This window comes from Battus philenor, unplaced genomic scaffold (assembly GCF_028537555.1).
Source record: "Battus philenor isolate CCGP_79_NKW_IND1 unplaced genomic scaffold, ilBatPhil1.0.hap1 SCAF_18, whole genome shotgun sequence".
Lineage (NCBI taxonomy): Eukaryota > Metazoa > Arthropoda > Insecta > Lepidoptera > Papilionidae > Battus > Battus philenor.
In genome coordinates, this window is record NW_027181680.1 from 3,652,362 (window position 1) to 3,679,830 (window position 27,469).

General features: G+C 31.5%; 1 protein-coding gene across 1 annotated transcript in view; it reads right to left on the reverse strand.

Moving 5' to 3' along the window:
* Positions 1 to 1,021: 1,021 nt before the first annotated feature.
* The window catches only part of LOC137920455 (uncharacterized), a 42,533-nt gene continuing 16,085 nt past the window's right edge, over positions 1,022 to 27,469 (reverse strand). The window contains exons 3-9 of the mRNA XM_068763822.1: positions 26,047 to 26,161; positions 24,961 to 25,040; positions 23,989 to 24,122; positions 19,489 to 19,691; positions 8,856 to 8,952; positions 4,030 to 4,130; positions 1,022 to 1,192 (exon numbers count right to left, since the gene is read on the reverse strand). Coding sequence (XP_068619923.1) covers positions 1,022 to 1,192; positions 4,030 to 4,130; positions 8,856 to 8,952; positions 19,489 to 19,691; positions 23,989 to 24,122; positions 24,961 to 25,040; positions 26,047 to 26,161 — 901 coding nt within the window. The remainder of the gene's footprint in view (positions 1,193 to 4,029; positions 4,131 to 8,855; positions 8,953 to 19,488; positions 19,692 to 23,988; positions 24,123 to 24,960; positions 25,041 to 26,046; positions 26,162 to 27,469) is intronic.

Sequence of the window (27,469 nt, forward strand, 5' to 3'; positions counted from 1 at the left end):
TCTTTTCCCTCGTTCTAATATAAAGACAGTTATAATTAACTATTTTAACAGATTGGGTCGTAATTTAACAAAGAGTGTCCTTATACCTTTAAAATATTGGCACATTTTATTACGTAAAATACTACGATTTTATAATAAAAAATAGTATAACAATGTGATAAATAAAATATCCTTCGAAAAAAGAATATACGCGACATGTCGGATGTCTATTTGCTAACTACGCGACTCCGTTCATCTCGTCTGTTTCATTATAATACTGCCACTGGGTATCTCATTTTTCTCCCAATTTTTCCTTATATTTTTCTAATATTGAGTACATCCATGAAATATTTTTCCTCGTCGAAACAATAAATTCGTAATTTAATTACGTTTTGGTTGCTGCTGTAATAATATTACTACAAAAGATTTCTTACAGTTTATATAATTGCCATTTGAAATAAATGTAAGCAACGTATTCATTTGTTAATTATAACGCCGGAGGCATTTACAATTTCAAACGTAAAAGGTTCACAGGAATCACAAGAAGGGTTGAGGACGCTTTTTCAGACCAAAATGTATTGTGTTACAGTGTAACTTAGTGATTACTTCTTGATACAGGTTCGAAAGTTCATTAGTGTCAGCAGTACCGATGCGATTCAGATGAAAACTCGAAGACTCCCTAAAGGCAGGGCTTACATGACGAATTTACAAACACAAGTTAACTTTATGTTTCTTTGTCTACAATGTTACTTACAACATTTTCCTCGATATAAAATTGTTTTTGCTTATTTATAATCAAGAAATTTAATCATTTTTAGTAAAATATACAACTATAACATTTCTAAGGATTTTACTAAAAAATTATAGTTAAAGTAGTTAAATTTCATTTTTGACATACTACATATTTTTAAAAATGTTTATTCCGGTTCTGGTGTCGTAATTACAATGATTTTATCATAAATAAAAACTATAAGAATAGAGGTTGATAAAGAACGCTTTATACAATAAATGTTATATATAAATATGTAATTAAAAGCCTCCATTAAAGATTCCCACGACGAACGGTCTTGCGTTGCTCGCATCCAGCTTCCTGCGATCTCAACAATATCGTCAGTCTACCCAATGGGTGGTTCTGCCCAAACCGCGTCCACAGGCTAGTGGTCGCCACTCCAGCACCTCCCACCTCAAGGGCCATTGGAACCAAGGAGATGCTCTGTAACATTTTTTACCACAAATCTTTGTGTACACCCATTCTTTTGTATTGCAGCCAAACAAACGTTCTTGCTCCTTTTCCTAATTTGTTAAAAAATCCTATCCTATAGCCAAATCGTTCGTTTTTTTTTAAATATATAACAATAAGTATATATTAAATTCAATAAAAACATTATTTTTTCAAAACGAACTCGCAAACAGAAAAAAAAGTCATTTCTATTTTTAAATATCCTTTATTTATAAAATCTTATCATCAATAATTTACATACACGTATAACAAATTACTTCAATGAAACCACAGTCAACTTAAGCACCGATATTCTAAAATGTTTATCATATAACTTATATTTATGTATATATATAAATCGTCATAGAATTAACATAAGAAATATAGAAACAAATATTTCACTATTGTCTATACATGCTAAGGCACAAAACCTGAAATAAATTTTAATTTAAAAAAACATTACGAAGTTACATAATAAATATTTAAAAATATTAAGATATGTAGTTTACATCTATATGTTATTTTACACTGTACTTTTCTTTTAAACATAATGGAGATTGTGCCTGGATTCACTGATCATATCTTTATGTGGACATTCCTGCAATTTAAATATGATACTTTACTGTATTCGCCTGTTAGATTTAATATATTGCTCTTTAACCACAGTTGTAAGCATATGAAAGGGACAGATGAACAACGAACACGTAAATATCTTACATAAATTTTTAACTTCACCATTTTAGCGGTAGTATGGCTTTAGGCCTTTCATAAAGATTCCGAAAAGGACAGGTTTGAAGAACTTTGCATATTGGGGGTTGCGGAATTCTTATCTATTTTATTTTTATCTTGTCGAAAACAAAAAATATTTATTATTTACGGGTTTCTTACATTAATAATAACAATTTAAATTATCAAAGTTTTTTTAGCGATAAAATAACATCGGCTTTGTTTTTTTTTCCCGCCAAACATAAACTGACATTTAATCACCATGTAAACCCATCCTTACATCGTTATTTATAACCAATAAGAGAGGTAGTACATTTTTTGTACAAGGCCAGGTGAATATAGTATAGCTTTTGAATTTGCTGACACAAAAATAGAACAAAGATCCTTAGATTTTTGATCGAAATAATTTAGGGTATATGAGATATTTTTAACTATTATTATTACGTATTAAATTTGTATATTTATTTTTGTATGTTTAAGATGAATATGAATCTTTTATATTACATACCTAAAGCAAATATTTATCAATATTTTTTTTTCATTTATTTCGTTACTAATATTTATGATTATGTTATTGGTCTTAATTACTTTAATAATATATTACAATAAACCAATTAAACATAGTAAATTGTAAATGAAATATTTAATCTCACCTGAAAAAGTTGTTAGTTTTTAAAAAATAATTGCTTATATAATGCCTTAAGATAGCAAGAAATTTTCTAGAAATTAGTGCACTACATTGAAAGATATGACATCAAGATATTTATATTTTCGTAGTGATATGTACAATTCATATAATTTCAGAGAACACATTTAGTGCAACACAATACAGTTGTGAAATTATTTAACATTTTAAATCTATTTAAATATTTATGTATATATATAGTCATATACCACAAAGACAATGATATCAAAAATTAAACATATGCTAATTTATCTGGCTAAAATAAAAATGATACTATTTACAAGAAAAAATAGTTCATTTCAACTACAAGTCATCGACCTTTTGGTATTTTAAAATAAATAGATGTATGACTTGTTGAATATTTGTAAATATACAGTTATAATAGACACTACAAGACGAAGGAATAACGTATCTAACTACATGTAATATTTACAATCCCAATTTCGCTGACACTCCTCGTAAATCAGGGGATCCTTGGACGGTATCCTATATAGAGGGAAGTAACGTCAATAAATAAAGATCCAATCATCAATAAATCAATCAACGAAAGGTCTCTCTTCAAGGCTAACACAATTACTATCCCGGAACTTATGATCTTATCCCAGAAAAGATGGCATGTTGAGAGATAAATCGATACCCACAAAATCGTACGTTACTCTCGTTTGGTGACAATAAATAATATTTCTTCACAGTTAATATACTTCTTACGACACATTTTTATCGAGTCATTAATTTTATCTATAATTAGGGTTGCCACTCGACAAATAATATTAAATATTTATATATATTACCTTTTATCTACGTAATCGTATATATCAATATTTATAAAGTAATGTTGCCACAATTATCCACAAAACATAATACATTTTATTTGAGTGTTTACAATTGGCAGATTTGGAACTAAACCTAAAGATTTTAAAAAATTTTTAGAATAATTCAAATAACACGTTACAAATTTGAATACCAAAATTCATATTGGTCCAAAAATCAAAAATTATAACTTTTTTGTTGCCTCCTCTACTATAGATGTTTAAATTAAATTAAAGTCAAATTTTTCTATAACCGACAACCCTAATAAGATAGAATTAGCTCAAGTAAACTGAGTAGAGTTTAGTCAACTGTAAAATATTTTCGCAAGCGTGTATTTCCTAAATATGAGTTGAATGTAACTAAGAATCGAAACCAATCCAATTAATTATGTTATTTTGTTAATTATGTTATTTTGTATCAACATTATCCAATTATAATTTTTTCTTGTATGGTTGCCACACATAAGTTAAAATAATTTGTCCCTTTATTTTTTTTATGCCGTATCCTTTTTATTACTTTTACGAATAACTTGTTCCCCATGTTTGAAATTCTTCCGTTGTCCAGCCTTTCATTCAACTTCGCGATATATCGCCTAAATAGGTCATCTTACGTCACGGGATATAATCAGATTAACGATTATGGATGTAATCAGCAGGCTTATGTAGCTGGATGTAGATTTCACGCCGCTTTGTAGCTCCGCTAGGCTAGACCCTGTATGAATTTGAAAACAATAAAAAATTAATTAGATATCCATTACTTTTAACCGAAATAAAAAGGCAGATTTAATTTATATTTATTTCTCTCCACATATAATGTCATATATCCAATGCTTTTTAGGGTTTTTAGAACCCAAATAATACGTCATATGGTGGTTTGAGGTTTCTCTTAAGATAATACGTCGAGAACATTTTAAAATTTACACACTTTGAGGGCTAAAATAAATATTATACTAAGTGAAAAATGTACTAAATACAGATAATGGTAGATCAGGTTCAATTCCCATGATACAATGTTACATAAAACATTATGTATGCATTAATTATAAAGTATTGCTACTGCTCACAAAACAAGTTTTCAGAGCATGGAATCCTGCCCTCTGTGTCATCTGCGTAATCTAATACCACACTGCGATCGTCAACCCGCCTGCCATGCTTGGCGAATAGAGTATATTCCTACATAAATACCTTTGGGAAAGGACTAAGCAAGTAGACTTCTATGGGCTAAAACCACGATGACATTGATGATATTTTTAGATATTTTGATAACATGATACTGCAAAAGAGAATTATTAGCGGACAGATGGAACTCGGCGATATTATAGCGCTAAATATAATTTATACAAATATTCTTCTCAAGCCCTAAATGACACTAACCTCTGTAGTTCTGTATTGTCCAAAAATAATTTTTAATATTGTCGGAGTCGAAAATATTACTTTGTTAGAGATAAAGGCAGTAAAGACTAACAACACAGAGCACTGTCAAAATTAAATAAGATAATACTGAAAAGGAATTTGAAAATTCAGACTAATAAATATTCGAAAGCGTAGGGACTGAATAATGAATAGACCATCGTGGTTTTTTCACAAAAAGTTTTCCCTGTAATAAATTTAATATTTTTATAAAGTACAAAGTTGGAAATCGAATACCAGAAGAATAAATATTGAGAATTGAAAAGTTTCCTTTCTTTTAACACTCCGTAAGTAAGTAAGGTTGTAAAAAAATTAAACATCAAATATTTCTTTACACAAAATTGAGAGACGTCTTCAAAGTATGTTGATTTACGTAATTGAATATTCGATTGTGAGAGCTAGAATTGTGAATGTTTTTTTATGTATTAAATGAAGTTGATAATTACGAACAGGCTGTATATCATTCAGAATATACAACAGTTCAGTTACATAAAGTTTTTACAGTTAAAATTAAAATTATAACGACAGAATACTTTAACGACGAAACTATACGATTGTGAATGCCATTGCTATCTACTGGTAACTTAAGATGTAAAAAAAGAATAAATATATATTTTATAGTAATGTGCCTCTCTTTAGGCATCAACACTTTTATTATCTACATTATCGTGGTATATTAAAGTATAGGTGGGACATAAAAGTTAACAAAATCAGCAATATGCTTTAGAAAATTATTTCAAAGCACACACATTTTTTTTTCTCCTTTATAATGTACTTAATCGAACTAGAATCTAATTATTTTTATTATTACTCAACAGGTTTTTAAAAATACGCGACACAAGACTTAAACTTACTGATAAAAAGGTTTTAATATTAAATCAAACCTAAATTTAAAATTTAAATATAGTAAAATATTTACTATGTATGAAAAGTAACACTGAGATAAAGGTAAATAAAAATATATAACATATACACTACGCCTTGTTATCTCTTTAACAATCTTATCTCAAAAACTAGGCAGTATATGTATGTAGGATAGACAAAATAAAAATATATATCGACGTATCTTCCACTAAATACTTACGCACACTAAAAATGTATAGCCTAAGTGGCTGTTTCTTTCTCGGACTCGCAAATGAAAGAGATAATGGAAAAAGGCGATTACATTATCTCAGCACTTTGTTACTAATGTATATATATAATGTTAATTTTGTAAACGGTTAGCCTCATTTAACGATTCTAACAGAACACTTCTACTACTTGAAGTAGTTTTTCGTGAAAAAAAAGCAAAAACTTTGAATTGCGAATCACATATATAGTACATAGGTACATAAGTAAGACCATTAAGTGAATCGACGATACAGCCAAGGTCGCCGGAATGGTTTCCGGTTTCATTCAGTGGTTTGGGTACAAGGAGTGCAACACCAGTCATGGTGGAGACCACTGGTAGAGGCCTTTGACTTACAGCCGGAGTCTAGCGGCTTACACAATGATGATAACGATTATAAAGGCTTGATATAATTTCACTTGGCACTACCTAATATACCAAACCCGAAACTTAAGAATTATTGATTATTATTATAAGTAAGAATAGGACCAAAATTTAGCCAGTTCCGCACATGCAGTGGTAGTCGTGCAACAAAGTGCACCGCCCGTCAGCCCGCTGATAAATGCGTATGCGGCAAACAATGCGAATTACACAACTGCTACCGTCAAATCACTCAACACGTGTTTCATCCTTCCACGGGGCATCTTCAGGAGTTATGTTAGACCGATTAGTGCCAAACACAGAGTCATGCATGCATGTGCGGAAGTGGCTAAATATTGGTCCTTTCCTTACTTAGGATGGACTTCCGCAAGGTAATGCCTGATTCCATTAAATATTATCATTATTTTTGTTTTTGTTGTTATAATATTATAATTACTAATATTATTATCATTAATATATATTATAAGTATTGTTCTCATTAATATTATTAAAATTAATGCTAATAACATTGATTTTATTATTACTAATATTATTAGCAGTATTATGTTTATTCCAATCCGTTACTATTTTTAAGAACTTTGTCCAAATGCAAAACCATACTTTCAATAATTAAGAACAATGCTAATGACTTATTTATTTATTTTCAATGCACCTTTATGAACAAACAGATTGAACCATTACATTATACACATAATATTTTAAAATATATAAGCAAGCTAATAATGCTGGCAGTAATAAAATCAGATTTAACTAAAAATTACGTTACAAATCGTTTGCAATTTACTAAATTATTTTTTAATTTCATCCTCATCATAATGATTTCAGCAGTCGGATGTCCACAACTAAACAAAGGCCTGCTTTGTAGAATAATAACAAGTGAAAGCAGCCTGCGTCCAGAACTTTCCGACGACCTTGACAGGTATATTTCACCACTTTGTGGGTGAACTCTATGCTAGCCTATCCGTGGTATTTACTCAAAAGTCATAAAGCTCCAGCGGTCATAACTTTTTTTCATTTATTTTGATTTAAATACAAATCTCTTGTTAATAATGTTTTTCAAAAAGGCATTCATATCCCAACGTATATTAATAACACTGATAGAGTTTCAACTAGATATATCCACAGCCACACCGAAACAAAATTAAATTTATTGCATATCAGATTTTCCGATCGTGTAATATCATGAAATCTAGCTGTAAATTGGCACCCCAATTAAGCGATTTAACACCACCGGATTGTTCATTTGAATTTCTATGCTTAAGCCAGTTAGTTGTACTAACTCTAATTAAATTTTTTTTTTGTTCAAGTAATCATTTACACGTACTTTTAAATCGTCAATTATTTTATCATTAAAAATAAATACATTTAAAAAACTTTTAGGTTAAACGGTTTTTTGATACCCATATTGTAGTGGTTGTGGAAAAATATGTACCTAGTCCTCCATATGGGAACGGCGTCCATCTTGAATTTTAAATTTTGACGTAATCATCGTGTTTTACTGGTGTAGCCCTTTTATTTGATTCCCATATTGAGGGGGTTCAGGAAAAATATGTAATCCGCCATTTTGTATCGGCGGCTATCTTAGATTTATAATGTTATTGATTTTATTATATTGTATTGTCATCTAAATTAAATGTGTGTACCAAATTTCAGATCAATCTGACAACGGGAAGGTGCTTAAATTTCAATTTCTAATTTTGACCCAAATAAATAAACAAATAAATTCCGTACGGGTCGAACTAAATAAAACCGTTTAATGATCAGTTTTGTCAGTCCATGAGAAATATTTGATGACTTGAAACAATTTTGATTTGTAAAATGAATCTTTAATTGGCAAATTAATATTTCGTCTTCTTCTTTTCAGTGGGATATTCTAATCACGCCTTGCCTCGCTATTGTTGCCCGATTTGCTACCATAGCCGGGAACAACCAGGCCACCGGCGACTAGGAACTGATTATTTAACTCTACCATTGGGGAGATATACCATAATCGCCAGGTTTGGTAGGTGGGTTGGCGGTCACGGTGTGGTGTCAGATGACGCTGATGCCCATCCTATGGAAACTGTTCCTTCTATTGCCACATACGACACCCACCATGGAATGAAGTGGGTCTCTTCTATTCCAGGCCCACACGGCACGATTATAAATAATAAATATTTAATGAAGAAAGTGTAAAATAAGGAATAGACCAATATTTAGCCACTTCCGCACATGCAGTGGTAGTCGTGCAACAAAGTGCACCGCTTGCCAGCCCGCTGATAAATGCGTATGCGGCAAACAATGCGAATCACACAACCGCCATCGTCAAATCACACGTGTTTCACCCCTCCACGGGGCATCTTCAGGAGTTATGTCACACCGATTAGTGCCACTCTGTGTTTGGCATTAAATACCAAATATTGGTCCTTTTTTACTTAGGATGGTCTTCCGCAAGATAACGCTGATTCCATTAAATATTTAAGCGTAAAATAAATTAAAATAGTTTTAAATTGAAATTGCACGTTAAAAAAACTTAAACTTGTAGAAATCTATACTGACCTTGTAATACGTGAACTCTGGCAACGGTTTTCATTATCAGAGGTGCCTCCAAGGCGCATGTGTAATTGCCTGCATCCTCCACTTTCAGAAGTGCAACCTGTATTAATAGAAATACTATTAATAAATACAATTAACTGATAGCTTTCATTGTAAACAAAATAATAAAAATCTTAAATTACAAAGATTTTATAGTCTATTAGAGACAAAAGGGTTGATTTATTTTTAAAATTACTTCACTGGTTAAAAATACTCTTCTATTTATAAATAAAACGTATAGCCAAATATTTCGATCGGGCTACGTTTCTAAATATTAGCATTACGGCTTAAAAAAATAATTGCTCTCAGCTTTTAAAAAGATAAAATAAAGTGTATTATTATCTGAAATTCGTTGTGTTTTCATGTGTATTTTATTATGTACACCCTACGCCGCCCGTTACTTCATCTCTCTCATCTCTATCCGAAGGTTGTCTGGTAGAGATCGTCTCGACCGATAACACTGCCTATTGTGCCGCTATATTTTCGCTACATTTTCTTTTAGATGTATTTTCATTGTGTTTTTGATATGTAAAAAAATATTTATTAAAAATAAATTAGGTATTTTATTGATGGTGTGATATAAAATATTAGACCATAAGATTCTACATGGCTATTATATATTGGATTACCAGTAATTGCCAAATAACGCTTTCTAATAATCCTAAAAGAGCTTATTCTTTGGCTAATAATAATTTTAGTGATGCACTATAAACATTTTATTTGCGTCCTATTAAAATGATTGCTCAAAAAATCAAGAATGAGGGTATTCTTAAATGAACGATAGTATATAACCCAGAAAATTGACATGTTGTAGAGGCAGCAAGCAGGTAGAAAAACACAGAACAGAACAGAAGGCTCCAGATGCCTTGATGAGTTTATAGTGAGCATCCTGCGGTTGAGCAGTTACTTCATAATGATAATGATATTGATACAGATTTTACTCTGACGTCGTCTTAACCAATAGACGCATGTATGCTCATACAAGACATAGACTTCTCTTAAACATATCTATGGGTGGATATACTATAAACGCTATGTTTGTGGATTAGGAATCGCAGAGTGGTATATATAATCGCAGAGAACACTGTTGTTCATCCCCTGAAAAGTTATTTGTGAGCAATGGCAATCCTACATAATTAATGCACAATGTTTAAATTATATTAGATTGTATCGCGGGAATCGAACCTGAAACCTTCGATCGCAAGTTCTAATCCATTATCGATGAGCTACCACTGCTCAGATTTTGTGTAATCCGTTCTAAAAATACATCAATTGATGCTATTTATCCTTATGATAGAGATTAAAATCTAAACAGGGAAACCGTTAGGCGGGAATAAATACACTACAATGTTACTCAATGAGTCTTTAAGCTATTACGTAAATATTAAAAATGTATATTTTACTTATTACATCGAAAAAGGTCTTTTTTCGTGTCCACTAGTGTTTAGTTTCGTCCAGAAGTAAAGAAAGGTATAAATAACAGGCAAAGTAAAAGAAACTTTATAATAAAATCGTGAACACAGTCGACAGAGTTCTCTCCATTAAATCCCTATCTTTGTCTTCATAAATTACTGTACTCTTATGTAATACTACCTTAACAGTAGGAGAAAATATTTAAGTCCCCACTTACACTTTACTCCGTAAATATATTGCGGTAATTTAGAGAGAACGAAGGTAGCATTACAGCGCCTAGACGGTAGAAGTCGGCGTGTGGTGCCACTGATAGCGGGCGGTTAATGTTTTTTAAATATTTAAAATGTCTCTTAGGAAATTATTAAATCCTTTGTAGATTACATACGTTTTTACAATACACTCAAATGTAATAGTAAAAATCCTGATACGTTGTAAAATATTTTCAAGTGATGTCAAACTAAAAAGCTAACTTGGTTAAAATAAACAATATAAAACTTAAGATATGTCGCTAAAAATACTTGACTAGTACATTATAATAAACACATATAAACTTAAATTATTGTTTACGTCCTTCTACTTGATATATATTCACCTTTTCTATTTCTGGAGAAATTTTATCACCTGAGACTATTTTCAAAGTTGATCTAACCTGAGTATTATTAATACAGTTTCGAACAAGACATTTATTTCTCTATTTATACCAATTAGAATTTTACAATTTCGCGCCTACAATTTAAAATGATCCATACCCTTCATAAATAATTTATATAATTATTTTATTTACCGTTTTTTTTTCTAATTGACATTTATACGGTGGCGGATCATCTCGGATCCATATAACTCCTTTCAACATTCAGGTCTCTGTCTATTTTAATATTTTATGAAATAGGCCTCTCGTGTCGATTTCTCTCGTCGTTCAAAATTAACTTAACTATTACTAGAATAACTTAGCAATTATTATTATCAAACGTAATGTATATTTAATGGAATCAGGCGTTACCATGCGGAAGTTCGTCCTAAGTAAGAAAAAGACCAATATTTAGCCACTTCCGCACATGCAGTGGTAGTCGTGCCACAAAGTGCACCGCCAGCTAGCCCGCTGATAAATGCGTATGCGGCAAACAATGTGAATTATACAACTACCACCGTCAAATCACTCAACACGTGTTTCACCCCTCCACGGGGCATCCTCAGGAACTATGTCATACCGAATAGTGCCAAATACACAGTCGAGAAATGAGAAACGTAATGTGATTTAATTATTAATTAAAATTAAATTAGCGTCCAAAAATATTCATATAAAAGTAAAGTAACAAAATCAACTCTCTCTGAGTTGACTGATAACTTTAGGTATTCCGTCCAAAGTTTGTATCACTTAGTCGTCTTCCAGGGAATTCTAATAGAACTGTAAGTGGCCTGAATCGTTTTCTGACGACTTTAAAGTTTGTCTGTCCACTTTATGAGTGGACGTCTTACGCTACGCTTACCGATTCGTAGTATATAAACACTAATAATCCACTTCAAAGTTAACGTTGAAACGTTAACATTTTTGAACCAAAATATTCTAGAAAAGGCGAAGTAAAACGTCTCTTAGCACGTAAAGTCGGTAATCAAGACTTTGCCATTTCTCATAGCAACAAGCGAAAATATTATGCAGAATTTTGTTTTATAAAAGCTCGTCGTCTGCTGCACTCGGAAGATAATTTTTATTAATATCTTGTAACGAGGGAGAGGTATAAATCACGTGGAAATATTCATAAAGTAATACATTAACTCCTGTGAATTTCCTAGGTTGAATTGAGTAAAACGAATTACACAACGACTTCAAATTATTTTGTGTATATTGATAAGCTTTTTGACTATACACTCATACTAGATTGTGATGCGTACAGTTAAAATAATGTCACTTTCAGGGTTTCGTTACATGACATATATTAGCTTAAACAATAGCATTATTCGTACGCTATTAAAGCAGTTTTTACATTGATAACAAAAAAATGTTTGAGTTTATTTTTAAGTTGAAAGGTATATAGGTATAAGGGAGTATATAGATATAGGGAACCACAATCTAACAAATTTGACTCTCCTGGCATTTCGATCACGATAAACACAGATAAATGATCCAAAGTAGATAATACTAAAAATCAGTATTTATAATAACAAACTTACAGTTATTTTTATTTTAACTTATTTAATTCTGGTGGTGACAACATAGTTAAAGTGTACGGGAAGTCATTGGATACGGGCAACGCAAGGGCAGGCCATCAAGGTAATTTTTGGTGGAGAGCAATGCCTAGCAGAGAGCGTCTATTGACTGACGATGACTTTGAACATCTTATCGCTAAGGGAATGTTAACGCCTTTACTACATTTTAAATATAAAACGCATTGAGAAGTGGTATCTTAGTTGTAAAGGACTGAGACTTGAAATTGTAGGTCACGGGTTCGATTCTCAGGTTACAAACTTGTATATCACATATATGTATTGAATATTTTGTCACTGTATATAGTGTTTTAGCTGATTTTCAATACTAAGTTCTTGTCTTTTTACCGTCTTTTAATGAAAATTTCTATATGTTATAAATTTTACACAATACAAATAAAAGGTAAGTTCCAGATTCATATATCAAGGTATTTGATTATAGGAGTTAATGCTTTATGAAGGTGAGAGTATAACACGTTTCTCAGGGAAAATTTTATAACTTTTGCACCTATTATAAATCACTCTGTATAAAATGATCATACTAAATTACAAAAATAAATTTTCAAGAATTACACGATTTAAGAATGTGGACACATTGATGTAAAGTTACAAGTACACTTATTTATCTATATATAATTAACTTCATACTTAGATTGGTAAATCTAAACTATCAGACCCGCTTGCACTATGGTCCTACCTTTCGTCGCAGGGGACTCACAAACATGTAATTAAAGCACACAAAGTATTGTAGTTGTTTTATAGTCTGTGATTAAAAATGAATAGGCTAAATAGTCTAGAATAGTACAGAGAGGTTGTGGAAGTCTGTAGATAATTATTTCCATATTCAGTCAACAAATATTTTAGTGTTATATCTATTGAAAGAATAAACGAGAATAAATTTCATTTTTAAGTTTGCAGAACATGGCTTCATAAATATCTACGAGTATGGCCACAAATGCGATGAAGGGATAAGGTCGTAAGTCGCTACATTAAAAAGTGTAGAGAAAAGAACCCTACACAACGCCTACACAACGGTCATACTAGTTTGCTCGCAGGGTGGCGAGTGATACTGTTAAAAGGAATTAAACAGTATAGATAAGTAGGTACAAAATAAACTGCACCAATAACTAGTCAATTAATAATAGGAAAAATAAACTAAAAATAGAATAAGAACAAAGTAGTATTGTATTAAAAAAGTCAAACGCAAAAAAAAAGAAAACTGTGATTTTAAAAAAATAGGATAAGTAATAAAATAAAAAATAAAAGAAATGTACCTAGCCACCTAAGAGTAATAAGATGATGAAAGGAAGGCGATGAAAGCAAGAAGGAATGAAAGATATTGTGAAGGAAAAAAGGTAAAAACAAAAGAAATCGAGAAGAATGAAAGTGAGTAAAAATTAAAGATAAAAAACCCAACAAATTAGGGGTACGAGAGGCCTCCAATAGCGGGAGCCATAAAAAAAACGGTCATACTAAAAGAAGACTGTAAGAGAAAAGAAATAAAATGTTTTTAGATTGCCTTTAATAAAAGAGATTCGCGATTCACTATTAGATTTTAATATGAAAACTGGGAGAAATTTAGCATAGCATCAATCTTCCCCAAATATCGCTACAAAGACCAGTTTTGGGTTGCTCGCGTCAAACGGCTTGTGCGACCTTGAAGTTCCACGTAATAATACATAAAACTTCAGCCGACCTAGTACTTTTGACATTTAAGGGATTTAAATACTTGTATTATTGATTTCAATTAAGTAATAAAAATACAGACGGCACTAGATGCATGCCGCTTCCTACCGACCTTATTGGATATTTATGTGGTAGGCTAGCGTTTCTTACACTGTGTTTCTTTAAACCCGAGGTTCTGTGGAGATTACTCAGTAGTCTTTCAAAAGTTACGTGCTTTTTATAACATTCAAGGAAGTACCATAAACACATATTAAAAGTGTAACGGTACAACTAAATTCCATTACTAATTTGGATAGTCGGTGCCAGTGACAGTCTGATATCGCACATTTCAACGACGCCGTTGGGACAATTTTTGGTATTATTTTTGAAGAAAATAAATATTTCATCATTACCAATATTTCGTCATTTATGTTGAATGCAAACCATTTACAGCATGTTACATTAAAAGCATAATATTGAATCAAGCCTCCTGTTTTCCAGGAGTTCAACAGGAGTTCCCCAATGAAAATAACTAATAAGTGTTAAAAATATTCCCACTTATCAAAAAGTTTAAAAAATTCTGGTGTAGGTTTATTCTAGCAGAGGACGATTTACGGCTGAAACGCTGATGATAATGAAAATTGAAAATAATATGCAGTGGCTAAAATCGAGGCTATCGAAAGAGCCTTTGAGCACAGAAAGCTAAATTGAGATTAAGCTAACATAAGTGTCTTCTAAGATCTGCTACAATGAACACGCGGAATCTGTATATATTGGAAAGTAACTGTGTCATTCTGTCATAAAATAAAATTAAATTGACTAACTCGTGACTTATTTGAAGACCACCCCCCATTTAATTCGTGTAAGTCAGTCAATTAAGGGTATATGTATAACAAAAAAATTATACGACACATTTCCGAGTATAATACACATAAACATTCATACAAAAATACATATTACTGTATAAACATATATAAAAACATACCTACATATATACACATACATATTTTAGACGGAATAGCTAATACTTAAATACGAATTAATAACAAATGCCTATTTAGAGGCTAAGGAAGCTCTTTTACACAACTATCAGAACAGTGCAGGCATAAATTAATTAATAGGAGATATATAAAATTTCTGTAATTACGAATAGAGTTTGCGCAAAAGCTAATTATCTCAAGAGGTGTTCGACAGGTACGCAAAAGTAGTCTAAAGTTAAGCCATCTGTTCTCAAAAATCTAAGTAAGTCTTGACAATCGCGCTTACTACATACATCAGGTGGTGACTAAAGCTTCCGCGTATACTCTGCCCTATTACACGATTTCGGCTTGACTTTGATTTATGGTAGACATGTATACAGATTACAATAAGTTTATTATTTAATATTCTAAGGATAAGGTTAAACTAAATAACATATTCTACTTTTATGTAACTGTAGTAAACATAAAAGTAGGTTAAAAACAGTCAACAGTCGCTTTTAAATTTAGACGTATGGGTGTGGCTTTGTAATACGAAACAGCGCCGGGTAGAATGACGCAATTACCTCCAGTGTAATTTGTACACCCACAGTTTTGTCAGAGGTTTCAACGTGCCCTTGTTTCAAATGCAGCGAACACAAATATGATATGTGGTAGCTTTTTTAGTGTTTTCAATTCACGAGCCATAGATCATTTACGTAAAGTTGGTTCTGAAGTGGAGATCGCACACCGAGAAGTGTAGAGTAGCACGTCCAACCACAAGACCGTACCAGTAATAAATAGAAATCAGATGTAAGTCAATAGACGAGAGATAAATATTGCGAACAAACTGTGAAAAACCAAAATGGTAATTATGATAAATGTGTAATAGGAAAGGGTAAAAAAACAATGGATACAATAAAGGTCAAAAATTAAAATTTTCAATTGTCAGAGTATTCTGGAAATAAGACGAAGGTAGAGAGGCGATGTAAGATAGACAACAAGGCATGGAAAGGAATGGAATAGAAAGAGAAGGACAACACATGAATGAATGAAAGATCTTAATAAGAACAAAAGAGGAGCATGGAACTTTATTGTAAATAATTTTCTTGCTCACACACGGTAGGAGAGCTTAAAAAAACACACGATAGACAGATGACCTTATGATCGTCGTAAAACTCTGGAAACAGACCGCTTCCATCCGGACTTATTGGAAATCTTAGGACCAGACCCATGTCTGTTCCCGCGAACTATTCACAACTCTCTTTTTTCGATCGTTTCTTCAATACTCAAGGTCATGTCCGTCTTGAAATACCTTAACAAAACCTTTGACGAACTGTTTTTTTTAATTGTATATTTAATTGGGAGTTCAAATATTTACTTGACTTAATCTGACCATGGAGAATAAGAAGTGACTTCGTAGAAGATGTCACCAGGGAAAAATGTATTCGCATTGAGGTAATTTCAAAGATTATTAAAAACGTAACTATATATTATTCAAATAAAATACAGTCTCCTTGAGTTTCGATCGTCTTTTTTTCTCAAGTCTGAGGCATTAATCATTTGTACTGTAATCATTAATAACAGATGTAATCATATCATAATAAGACTATAAGAACTTTCTATTTGTCTTGCAAAAGTAATATCATAATTTGGACCCGAAGCCATTTTGTTATATGTTAAAAAAGAGCTTCGTTGTTAAAAAAAAGTTTATTTGAAAGTTACACAGATTGATTACATTAATTGAAAAAATTATATGGCTCAAGTGGCCACCACCCGGTTTGAAGCATGATTGCGGTCTTTTTGTCGTATTTTGAATTGTTACTAGCCAATTTAAAGCTAAATGTTTTATCTGGAGTCAAATTGGCGATAACTTTTGATTAAAAAAATATGAGTAAAAATTAAAAAAAAAAACTATGTGACATTACTTTACTACTACACACAGATAAGAAAACATGACAGAAAAAATATTTTTTCGTTATAATTTTTTTACTTAAAATCCATATACGACATTTACTCAAAATGCATTGTAGTAAATTGCAGCCAGTATTCTTTTTTTTAAATAAATTATGGTCTTGACTTGACAACGAAAAGAATGTTTATTAGTTATGCAATTTTTCCGCTGTTGGGACTCTAACTGTCTTTCATAGAAAGCTTCCAGAGTATATTAATAATAGCATTGTTACAAAAAATCCCTAAAGACGTGAAAATGTAATACATGTAAGAAAATAATTACGTAATCTCCAATAGAACCTAAGTAGAGAAAATTTGAAAAGATTTTGAATCAACAATGTGTTGATGTCAATATAAACAGATAGAACCTTAAAAGGTGACTTGAACTAAAGTAGTCACCCTGGAATGTCAGCAAGGGATTTAAAAGCGTCACAAATCAATCGCTACTGCTTAATATATTGCAATTACCAAATTTGCCTATATTTTTACACAACATACACATCATAAATTAATAAATAAAAATAATTACGTATGTATGTTTATTCCTGTGACTGTTTTTTTACTATGTTTTCTTTTAAAGTTTGCTAGTAATGTTGATATAAATAGTTTATTCCCAACAGCTCCACGAGTAAACCAACATAGAATTCAATATCCAATGTATAAATGGCATTCAAGTTTCACGTTCTATTTGTAAGGCTTATATACCAATAGTAGAAACGTAAGAGAGCTAATAATGTTATAGTTTCATTACGACACGTGTAATTTTATACGATTATACCGATAAAGCAAAGATTTTCTTTTTTTAATCTTTTAACGAATTTTTTATTTATTTTTAAATCTACAGAGGTAACTTTTGTCTAGCAAACAAAGAACGATCTACCTGATGATTTTGAGTAAATTTTTTGAATACATATTTGATAGTAATGACTATAATAAGAATTTGTTTACTATTTCGTTATATTTATTTTGTGAAATATTTTACTAAAATTATATAATTTAAAAAAATACTACCAATCACACGTTTTAAATTAAGACTGCAAAAAATATTGTTAATAATATATAAAAATACGCAAAAAGATAAATAAATTTGCATAAAACATACGCTAATCGAAGCAATTCTTGTTGCTTATAGACACAGTACGATGATTTGGTATTCGCACCAATAATCTTTTGAAAATCGTCATAAGTATTATTATTGTTATTTGGTATAGTATATATTTAACCATATGTTTCTTGCCCGAATTTATTTTTGTATTGAAAAAATTACCAATAATAAATTTCTTTGTAATTATCAACATGAATTAAAATAATATTCTGGACGTTTTATACCTCTAGGAGTTATTGTTTGAAAATTTCGTCAATCTTTCTTAGAATAAAATTTAGTGAATTATTAGCTGATCTTGACATGATAAGGAGTTAAAGCTTGAAAATTTTGTCAATCCCTCTTATAGTAAAATTTAGTTAATTTCGTTCTTAGCTGATCTTTACATGATAAAATTAATATTATAATTAAATTTCAAGTCTCTAAATTATATGGTTTCAGAGATATCGTGATGAGTCAATAAATAGGTAGATATCTCTTTCATATACACATGAGCGTGTGCATTTAACACAACAGGCCTATGGAAGGCCAACCAACCACAGCTCAACCGCCGTCCCTTGTTTAATAGCTTCGTCTACATAAACACAAATATATAGACTGCCTTTCGAAACAATCCAATCTATTATAAAATACTTAGCCATGTTTACTTGAATTCCTTTTTTAATATAGTTTTTATATATTTATACAGATTTCTAGATGTAAATTTAAAAGTAAACATGGTTACGTAATATAAAATACTTAACCATGTTTACTTTTATTCCTTATTCAATATACTTTTTATATATTTATACAGGTAATCTAAGTAACTAGATTAAATTACATCTTCATTAGTTAAAGCATCGTTAGAGATAGCATCTTAAGTTAAAATATGTTAAATAAGTTAGCTTAATTGAGCCAAAGTTTTAACCATAAGCAATATCAGAAGCGGAAGAATGAGCCATGATAGTGAAATTTCTTCATCGTCATATTTAAACAATAGACGGCCACAGCAAGGCACTGACCGCCCCCAAACATCGCCACGATAACTGATCTTGCGTTTCCTGCATCTAGTAACTTCCCTAGAGCTTTACTATTTAGTCGGTTCACTTAGTGAGTGACCTACACTCGACACATCTACTGGCTCATGTCGCCACTCGAAAAACATCCGTCAACGGCCGTCATTTGAATTATAATATTGTCTAATTATTACGTTTTTAATTTTTTTTCCTCGTTTTGTCTCTGTTGTATAAATTTTTTGCAATAAAAGTAACACTAATTTAGTTATAATAATCTTTAATTATAAAATTATATCATAATTATCACTTACTTGAAGGTGAGAAGTCATTGTGAGATGGTCAGTTTCAATAAGAACACCTCCTCTGATCTCGTCCAATGGTGATGTGACGTTTCCCCTGTACCAGTGAAGTTCTGGAGTCACCTCCCCCGGATTTAGATTCAGGACCATGCACTTTAGAGATAGAGTCTCCCCACTTTCTAAGAAGGCTTCTTTTATCATTTTTATTTCGGGTTCTGCAAACAAAATTTATAAGTGAACCTGATTTACTATAGATATGTATATATATATATATATTCTTAGATCGCAATTGTTTTTCTTCTCTACTGCTGGGTTTAATGTTGCCTTGTTGCTAACGAAATAATTTTTATAAACTAATATGTATGTATATGTATACATAAACTAATAATATATTATATAAACGTCACATCAACAACAAGATAATGTTGTGAACAAAATTGTAAAGAAAAGGACAAATTCTCGAGCTTAAAAATTATCTGAAGTAGCTTTTTACATTAAGCGACTTTTTAAAATTTGTGTCATATTATAATTATATGACTTACTACTCCGTGATTAATATAGCCTTTATTTAAATATTGTTTCTAGCTTACTAATATTCTGTAGATTCGACAAGATTCTAAAATGAACTCGATTATGAAGAAAATTTGGGAAGGTGTTCACGTGTTGATTTGCTGACAGGAAATAGGCTCACAAGTATTATTATCATCATCCTCATCATGGCAGATGATAGAGGTCCTCTGTAAGTACGGTTTGCGCTGCCCGCATCGAGTGACTTGCCGTGACCTTGGCAATGTCATTGGATGGTCTACCCACGCAGCGTCCACTGACTGGGAACCTTTCAGACATATGAGCATACCCTGTTATAACTGAAACGCGGCACTGTCCGGGCAATTATATTCTGTGCATTCAGGCAAAGTCATCGGTTGGCTACATAACCAAGCCATTGCTAATCGTGAGACATCTCTGAAGACAATAAATAATAACAACATCACATTGACACGCATTCATTACCTTTGCTTAATTGGTTTTTCACGTCATTGAATATTTTTTTCCAATATGTATATTAATCGTGTTTTGTACATTTATACGAAATAAAAGTATTGTATTCATTAATTTAGAAATATTTAAATTTAGTACGATCAATAACGAATACCTCTTTTTCTTCTATATTTTACAGACATTATTTTTTTTGACATTAACTCGCATGTGTGTCTGTCTCTCTTGAAGTATTTCTTAACTTAAATATTAGGTTCTTAGGTCATTGAACCGCACAGAGCCATTTACACTGTGCCCCACCCCTCAGGGACCCGCCAGTGGTATTTACGTTTTGAAATGCCTAAGGTCTTGACCCTAGTTTTCACAATCACGAAATGATCGTTTATGAGAAATAGAGAAAATAGTTAACACTTACTACGTTTTTCACGACATGGTTATTAATAAAAGCCTACCAAAGAAAAAAAGGAAAGATTAACTTAAAAGTTAAATTTTAATTAATAGAATTACTATATTTAAATGTAATAAAAACGTAAGTTTGTACGTTCTCGACCTTATTTTTAAAGAAAGGTATTAGGGCATAACTACCAAGTCCCTCCGCGTATTAGCAAAGGTCATCCGTCTTCAAAAATATTTTTACATCTATTACTTTCACTTGATGACTTATTCATGGTTACAGATTACATATTTGAAAAGGTTTTTCAATAAAAACTCTCTGCATTAAGCTTTTATCTATCTTTGAATATATATATATTTATATATATATATATATATATTTAGAGAGATATTATTGAATTGCTTGGATTATTTCGTAAATAACATTATGGATTTTTAGAGCAGCAATTGATTATTACGATACGTTTATTTTACTTTGTTACCAGGAATAAAGAAATACGTAAACTAATGAAAAGGAACTAAGGAAGTAACATAGAACAGCCGGTTAGTCACTTGAAGTGGCAGTAGGCAGGCCGCGTGGCGGGCAGAACGGATGGCCGCTGGGGCCTTAAGGTCTATAGTTATAAATGGAGACAACGAACCGGCAAGTTCACCGGAAGACATCGCCATAAGGTAAACAGAAATTTTTAAAAAGGCAGTTGGAAAACGCTCAATTCAGGCCGCTTCTAGGCAGTCCAATTAGAAATCTATGGGAAGGCCTATGTCTAGCAGTGAACGTCTTACGACTGAAAGGATGATTATGAACCGAATATGAAAGTTTAGTGGTGTAAAATTTCGTAATTTTGGTACTAAATTAAAATTTGTAGTTTGTAAAATAATGCTATCAAGGGAAAAGTAGGCAAATCAAATAGACAGTCGGCTGATGAGATAATCGATGTAACATGCAAAGACTGCCTAGCCAGAGACAGCGACACTGATACATGGAAGAAGATGGGAGAGGCTTTCATCTACAGAAAGGTATATATACAAAATAAACATACTAACCAATAGTTTTCATAAAATTGCTTACATGGCGTTTAAGTGAGAACGCTCTGTGTTACTGGCCACTACACCACATTACTTTTTAAACTTTTATTGCGCGTTCGAAATAAAGTTCTAACTACAATTTGAATTCCGACGACATCAGTGAGATAGTCGCTGTCATTATCATTGAGTTATAGTCGTGGTTTATAAAAATTACAAACCTAATAATTAAAATACGCACTACATCGATCGCATCTGGTCTTTATTACACATAGGTATGTCTAGGAACATAAACGTGTAAGTGGTTTCTCACCGACGCCCGTAGAATACATACACACACGAATCTTTAAAATTAAAACCTAACTTAGTTTACAGATGGTTTAACTAACGACAATGTATTGCTCGATTGGACAGAATTAACTAGAGTCACTTGGACTTAAATAAGGATATTAATTAAACTTTTTTGAAATTTTAATTTCACTAAGTTTATTGTTTCGATTACTATAAATCATAAAGCACCAAACTTTTGAAAAAGAAACATGTGAATGCTATTTTTACTCATAGCAAATTAAGTTTTAATTTAAAAAAAAACTCTATAGCGTTAAAAAATTATATTTATTATTTATAACCCACAGAGAATTGTTTGAAATGTGTATATACGTATACTAGTTCTCAAGGTCTATTACGTAGTCAGTCACAGAAAGCCGTATAAATACAGCTATTATATATTTATATTTTCCGGTACGAATTTCCACTTGTGTTACTAAAGCAGTAAAATGATAATTGGTTCATATCGCCAATATAAAAGTTGAATTTTATTATTTTACTCCACTAAATCTGTTATACTATTATTATGTTGATATTCCCTCGGTTGCGATACAGGGTTTCTTGCAAGGAGAAAGTTGTGGGATAAGCCCCACTGGAATTCATTTCGGATAGATTGATTATACTTATCAAATGTTTAGTCCTTGATGGTCCTTTATAAATAAATCTTACGTTCCTGCTAAGACCCGAACATTTACAAAATTTTACAATGCTTTATGTTTTTTTTTTTGGTTTTATACGTAATACAAACAAATTAATATGAACGTTAGGAACAAAGATATATAGATACATCACACATTTGTCATTTGTCTTCATGCATGTTATGCATTAAACAGAATAACAAATTGAATGAAGTTTTTAAATGTTAACAGTTTATAATAAAAAGCAGTATTTAACCAATGCGTTCTTCCTGTTTTATCATAAGGACCAAAAACTTGGGCTATCACCAATGTAATTATAAATAAACTACAAGTAAGAGTCACTAGTATACTGGAGGATATTGGTCTAAGAATGGCAAGCCTCAAATGGGAATGAACTATTTCCATAAAGATTCAAGATTCCTTATGCAACCTTTTACATTGAAGACCATGGCACCAAAAAAGACCAGGAAAAGGTCAGAAATGTGAGCCAGACATGACATATAGGTGGATAGAAACTGGACCCTCATTGTTTGAAACAGAAAAAAAAATCGAAAGAAATTGAGTAGACCTATTCAAAATATATAGTCTAAGAAGGATTAAACAGAAAGAAGTATGTAAAGAAATGTCACACGTTCCTTAAACACGTTGAATGGTTGTAGGTGTAAATGATTTAAATGGGTGAATGTTTAGCTTATTTCACCAATTCCAATCATTCTCCATAAAGTGAATATATTGAAACTATGGGCTATAATTTCTGGCAATACAAAGTTTGTAACGCCATATTGAAAACAATAAATATGATATGTAATAATTTTAATATTTATCTGACTGTACTATTATATAGAATGTACTTTACGTAATCAATAGAGAATAAACTATACATTCACCCAATCACTGTGTGAATAAATAAATAAACGCTTACTTGTATATGTATTTTGCATGTGTAGGTATATTTATGACTAGTAAAGTTACTCTAAAAAAGGTTTTACCTACAACTAACGTTTATCATATTAATAAATACATAAGCATAAATATAAAAAGAAAGTGCACTCATAAAACATTAAATTAGCAAGTAAAAAAATATATAAAAAAAGTGTTCAAAAGTTTGTTACAATGAGTATCAAATAAAACTTACTATGTACAATCAGTTTGAATCTCTTTAACATCGGCGGGTGGGTCGATACGTGGCAGCAGTAAATACCAGAATCTTGCTCCTTCGCATTCGCCAAGAACAGCCTCCAAGTTTCACCGGCAACGTCTACTCGGTACCTATAGAAAAAAATACTTTACTTATGTCGTCTTTTTTACTTTCTCTTTCTAGTAACCTCTTTTAAGACATAGATTAGAGAGAGAGACTTCAAGAGAAATATACATAAGGGCACAAGATATATTCGTCCAAAGAAGTGATTTTCTCTTTAATTTGTTTTACTCAATATCTAAGTGTAACTAGATGTGTAAGTGTTAATAGAGACTAATGCATAGATTAAATAAGAGATAGCATTTTTTATCAGATATTCAATTTAGTAAGTAAGCTGTGATACAACTTGTGTAAACATCCAACGTTATATCTGAGAATAACAAGTTGACAACTTGAGGGACATAGGACGAGGGTTTAGTCAGTTAATATTTAGGTATTGTTCACCAAAGCAAAAGAGCGTGTAAATCGGTTCTAAATGAACTAAATTAAACACATTTAAATTGTAAAATTAAAAATATTCAAAAAAGTTTTTTTTTTATTTGTCTATCGATTTAGAAATTAGACCCAGATTTTTTGTTAATTTATAGTATTTAATAGATATTTGAGTAGAATTAGATGTAAACAAGACTTAATTTCTCGAGAGGTGAAATGAATAAATAATGTGTTAATTAAAACAACGAATAAATGCTTTTGATATTCGCTTACGTGAACTAATTACGTAGACAGAATTGAGTTTCAAAAACAATGCCTCAATATTAATATACAGTAGGTCGCCTTGCCTCAGGTGAAGCTTCCAGAAATTTCAATATTAAACAATAAAATAGAACACAATGGCCACAGTATCATATACAGCGAACAAAAGAGCATTTGGAATTTGCTGCCCGGTGTTTGTAATGAAATTGAACGTACCTGTTATCGGCCGTGTACGTGTCGAGGTTTAAGGTAAGTAATTCCAAGTTTTCGTTGTCGGAAACTTTGATCCATGATACCTGCGAATTAAAAATATAATTGTTTACCGTGTACTTTAGTAGTAACAACGTTAATTTATTTAAACGTTTTTAATGCTTTCAAATATATAACACCTTTCGCAGACAGGACAGCAAACTAATAAGAGAACTTGGAGTTAATGTAAAAAAATTGTAATTATTTTTTTAGTTTTAGATAATTCATTATCACGATACAGTTCGATAAGGCGCAAGAACGGAGAGACGGAAAGAAAAAAACTCAGACCTACTGGTCTGAGTTTTTTTTGTTTTGGAAGAGCACCAATTCGACCTACAGAGCCGTGATGTCAAAGATTTAGATTGCCCCAATGGTCATCGACCTTCATAAAAATATGGCACGTTGAGAAAAAGAAGAAAGAAAAATAAAAAGATAAAGAGAGATAGAAAGAATTATATTTTGTTATAAACAGAGAGAACTTACGTCTGAATTTGATATTATTAACTGTTTAGTAAAAAGGGACGCTGGTTTTCTTAAAGGGACGATACTCATAAAAGATGGTTCGAGCGTTGGTTTATATTGTTGTTAGGATATATTAGTTAACTCACATGTTTTCATTTTATTGTATTTATACGGTTTCAAAACTAAGAAAACATCTAATCGAACAAAAGATATTAAAATTAATGGTCACTGTATCTATTTATTTATTTTGATTCATTACTGTATTTAAATTACTTCTATAACCTATTTCCAGAGATGTCGGATGGAAAATATGAAATGTTAATACAATTACAGATCCAACGTTAAAATTTGGTTACGCAAGGAGAGGAGTTTTTTCGGTCCGGATCTAATTTTTTCCCGACTTTCTTTGTTCCTTTGTACAGTATTGAACTCGGCAGCGGTACGGTGAATCCATGAAATGCTGATAAGTTTTGTTTCATAACTTTATACTTATAACTTAATTCCACCTATCTATCATAATATCATATGACATATTAGCCTGCTTATTTAAAGCTTAAAAATATAAAAATCGTAATGTATATTTAAACTCACCGTTTTATCTCTTAAAGACGATACTTGACAATCAAAAAGTACTGTAGCTCCAGTGTAGGCGTCGAGTACAGTGTCCTCTGAGCTAACGTCTCCTTCGAACGAAGGCGCCCGAAATCTGTCATAATTTATATTTTATGAACTTCTGTATCATAACGATAACCAGTATATTTACATATTTTTATTATAGTGTCGTAAATTTCATAATACTTCCATTTATTACTTTAAAAAAGTCTGGCCAGTCTTTTGTTTATTGTAGTGACAGAAGAAAGAAGAAACTTCCAGAATATAAATATAAATTCTATTTTACTTGGAGTGTAAATTAATGCATTTGATTAAGATAATAAGAAAATTTTGTTTATTTTATAAATAACTGAATTCTAGATAAACATTTACATATATTATTAAGTGTTTTTTTTATTGATTCTAATTTGTATTTTTAGTTATATTAATTTTTTTGCGTCTACTATTTCATACGGATCATTGTTCTTTCAGGTGCAAGTCACGACAGCGTTTTATAACTATTTAAAATTTTTATTACAGGTAAACAGCTAAAATGTATATATATGTAACCAATATAAGGTAAGTCTTTTACTCAATTATACATTAATTTCTGCATTATTAAATTTCAAGTCGCTGCCCAATCGCTACGGACCGTTAAATACTTTGTTTAAGACAATTATTATTAAGTGTAAAGTTTAATTCTGCAGCTGCCAATTGAACCTTCATATTTTATCTGCCGTCAAAATAATCGTCATGTTGATAAACGTCGATCTCAAGCTACGACTCAAGTGCAATAAGACGACAACTGCGCCGCGGTATTTGAACTTTTCGTAATAATATCCCTGATGTAAATAGACAGGTAACTTTCACGACATATAGTATAGGACATTCATGCGATTTACTTCACTTAACTGACTTTTATTTCCTTTAGTATATACAACCTGTTTAACCTAATCTAAAGAGGCTATATACTCCTAAAATTCTTGACACAACAAACATCGCGATTTTTGTTACAGTCATCTAGCGTTACGCTGAACGTTCATACACGGAACCTCACCTCGCGTCTCGTGTCTTGAGAGATTCGCCGAAACAATCAGATGGTGACCTCTGCCACCATCGCTCAGGACCGAGTAGATAAAAGAAAGGACCCAGTCACCGTGTCCACGCGCACTCTCTCTCAGATACGATACCTCGAAACATAACATAGTTAAAAAAAGGACCAATATTTAGCCGCTTTCGCACATGCAGTGGTAGTCATATAACAAAGTGCACCGCCCGCCAGCCCACAGAGTGACTTTGGCACTAATCGGTGTAACATAACTCCTGAAGATGCCCCGTGGAGGGGTGAAACACGTGTTGAGTGATTTAATGGTGGCAGTTGTGTAATTGGCATTGTTTGCCGCATGCGCATTTATCAGCGGGC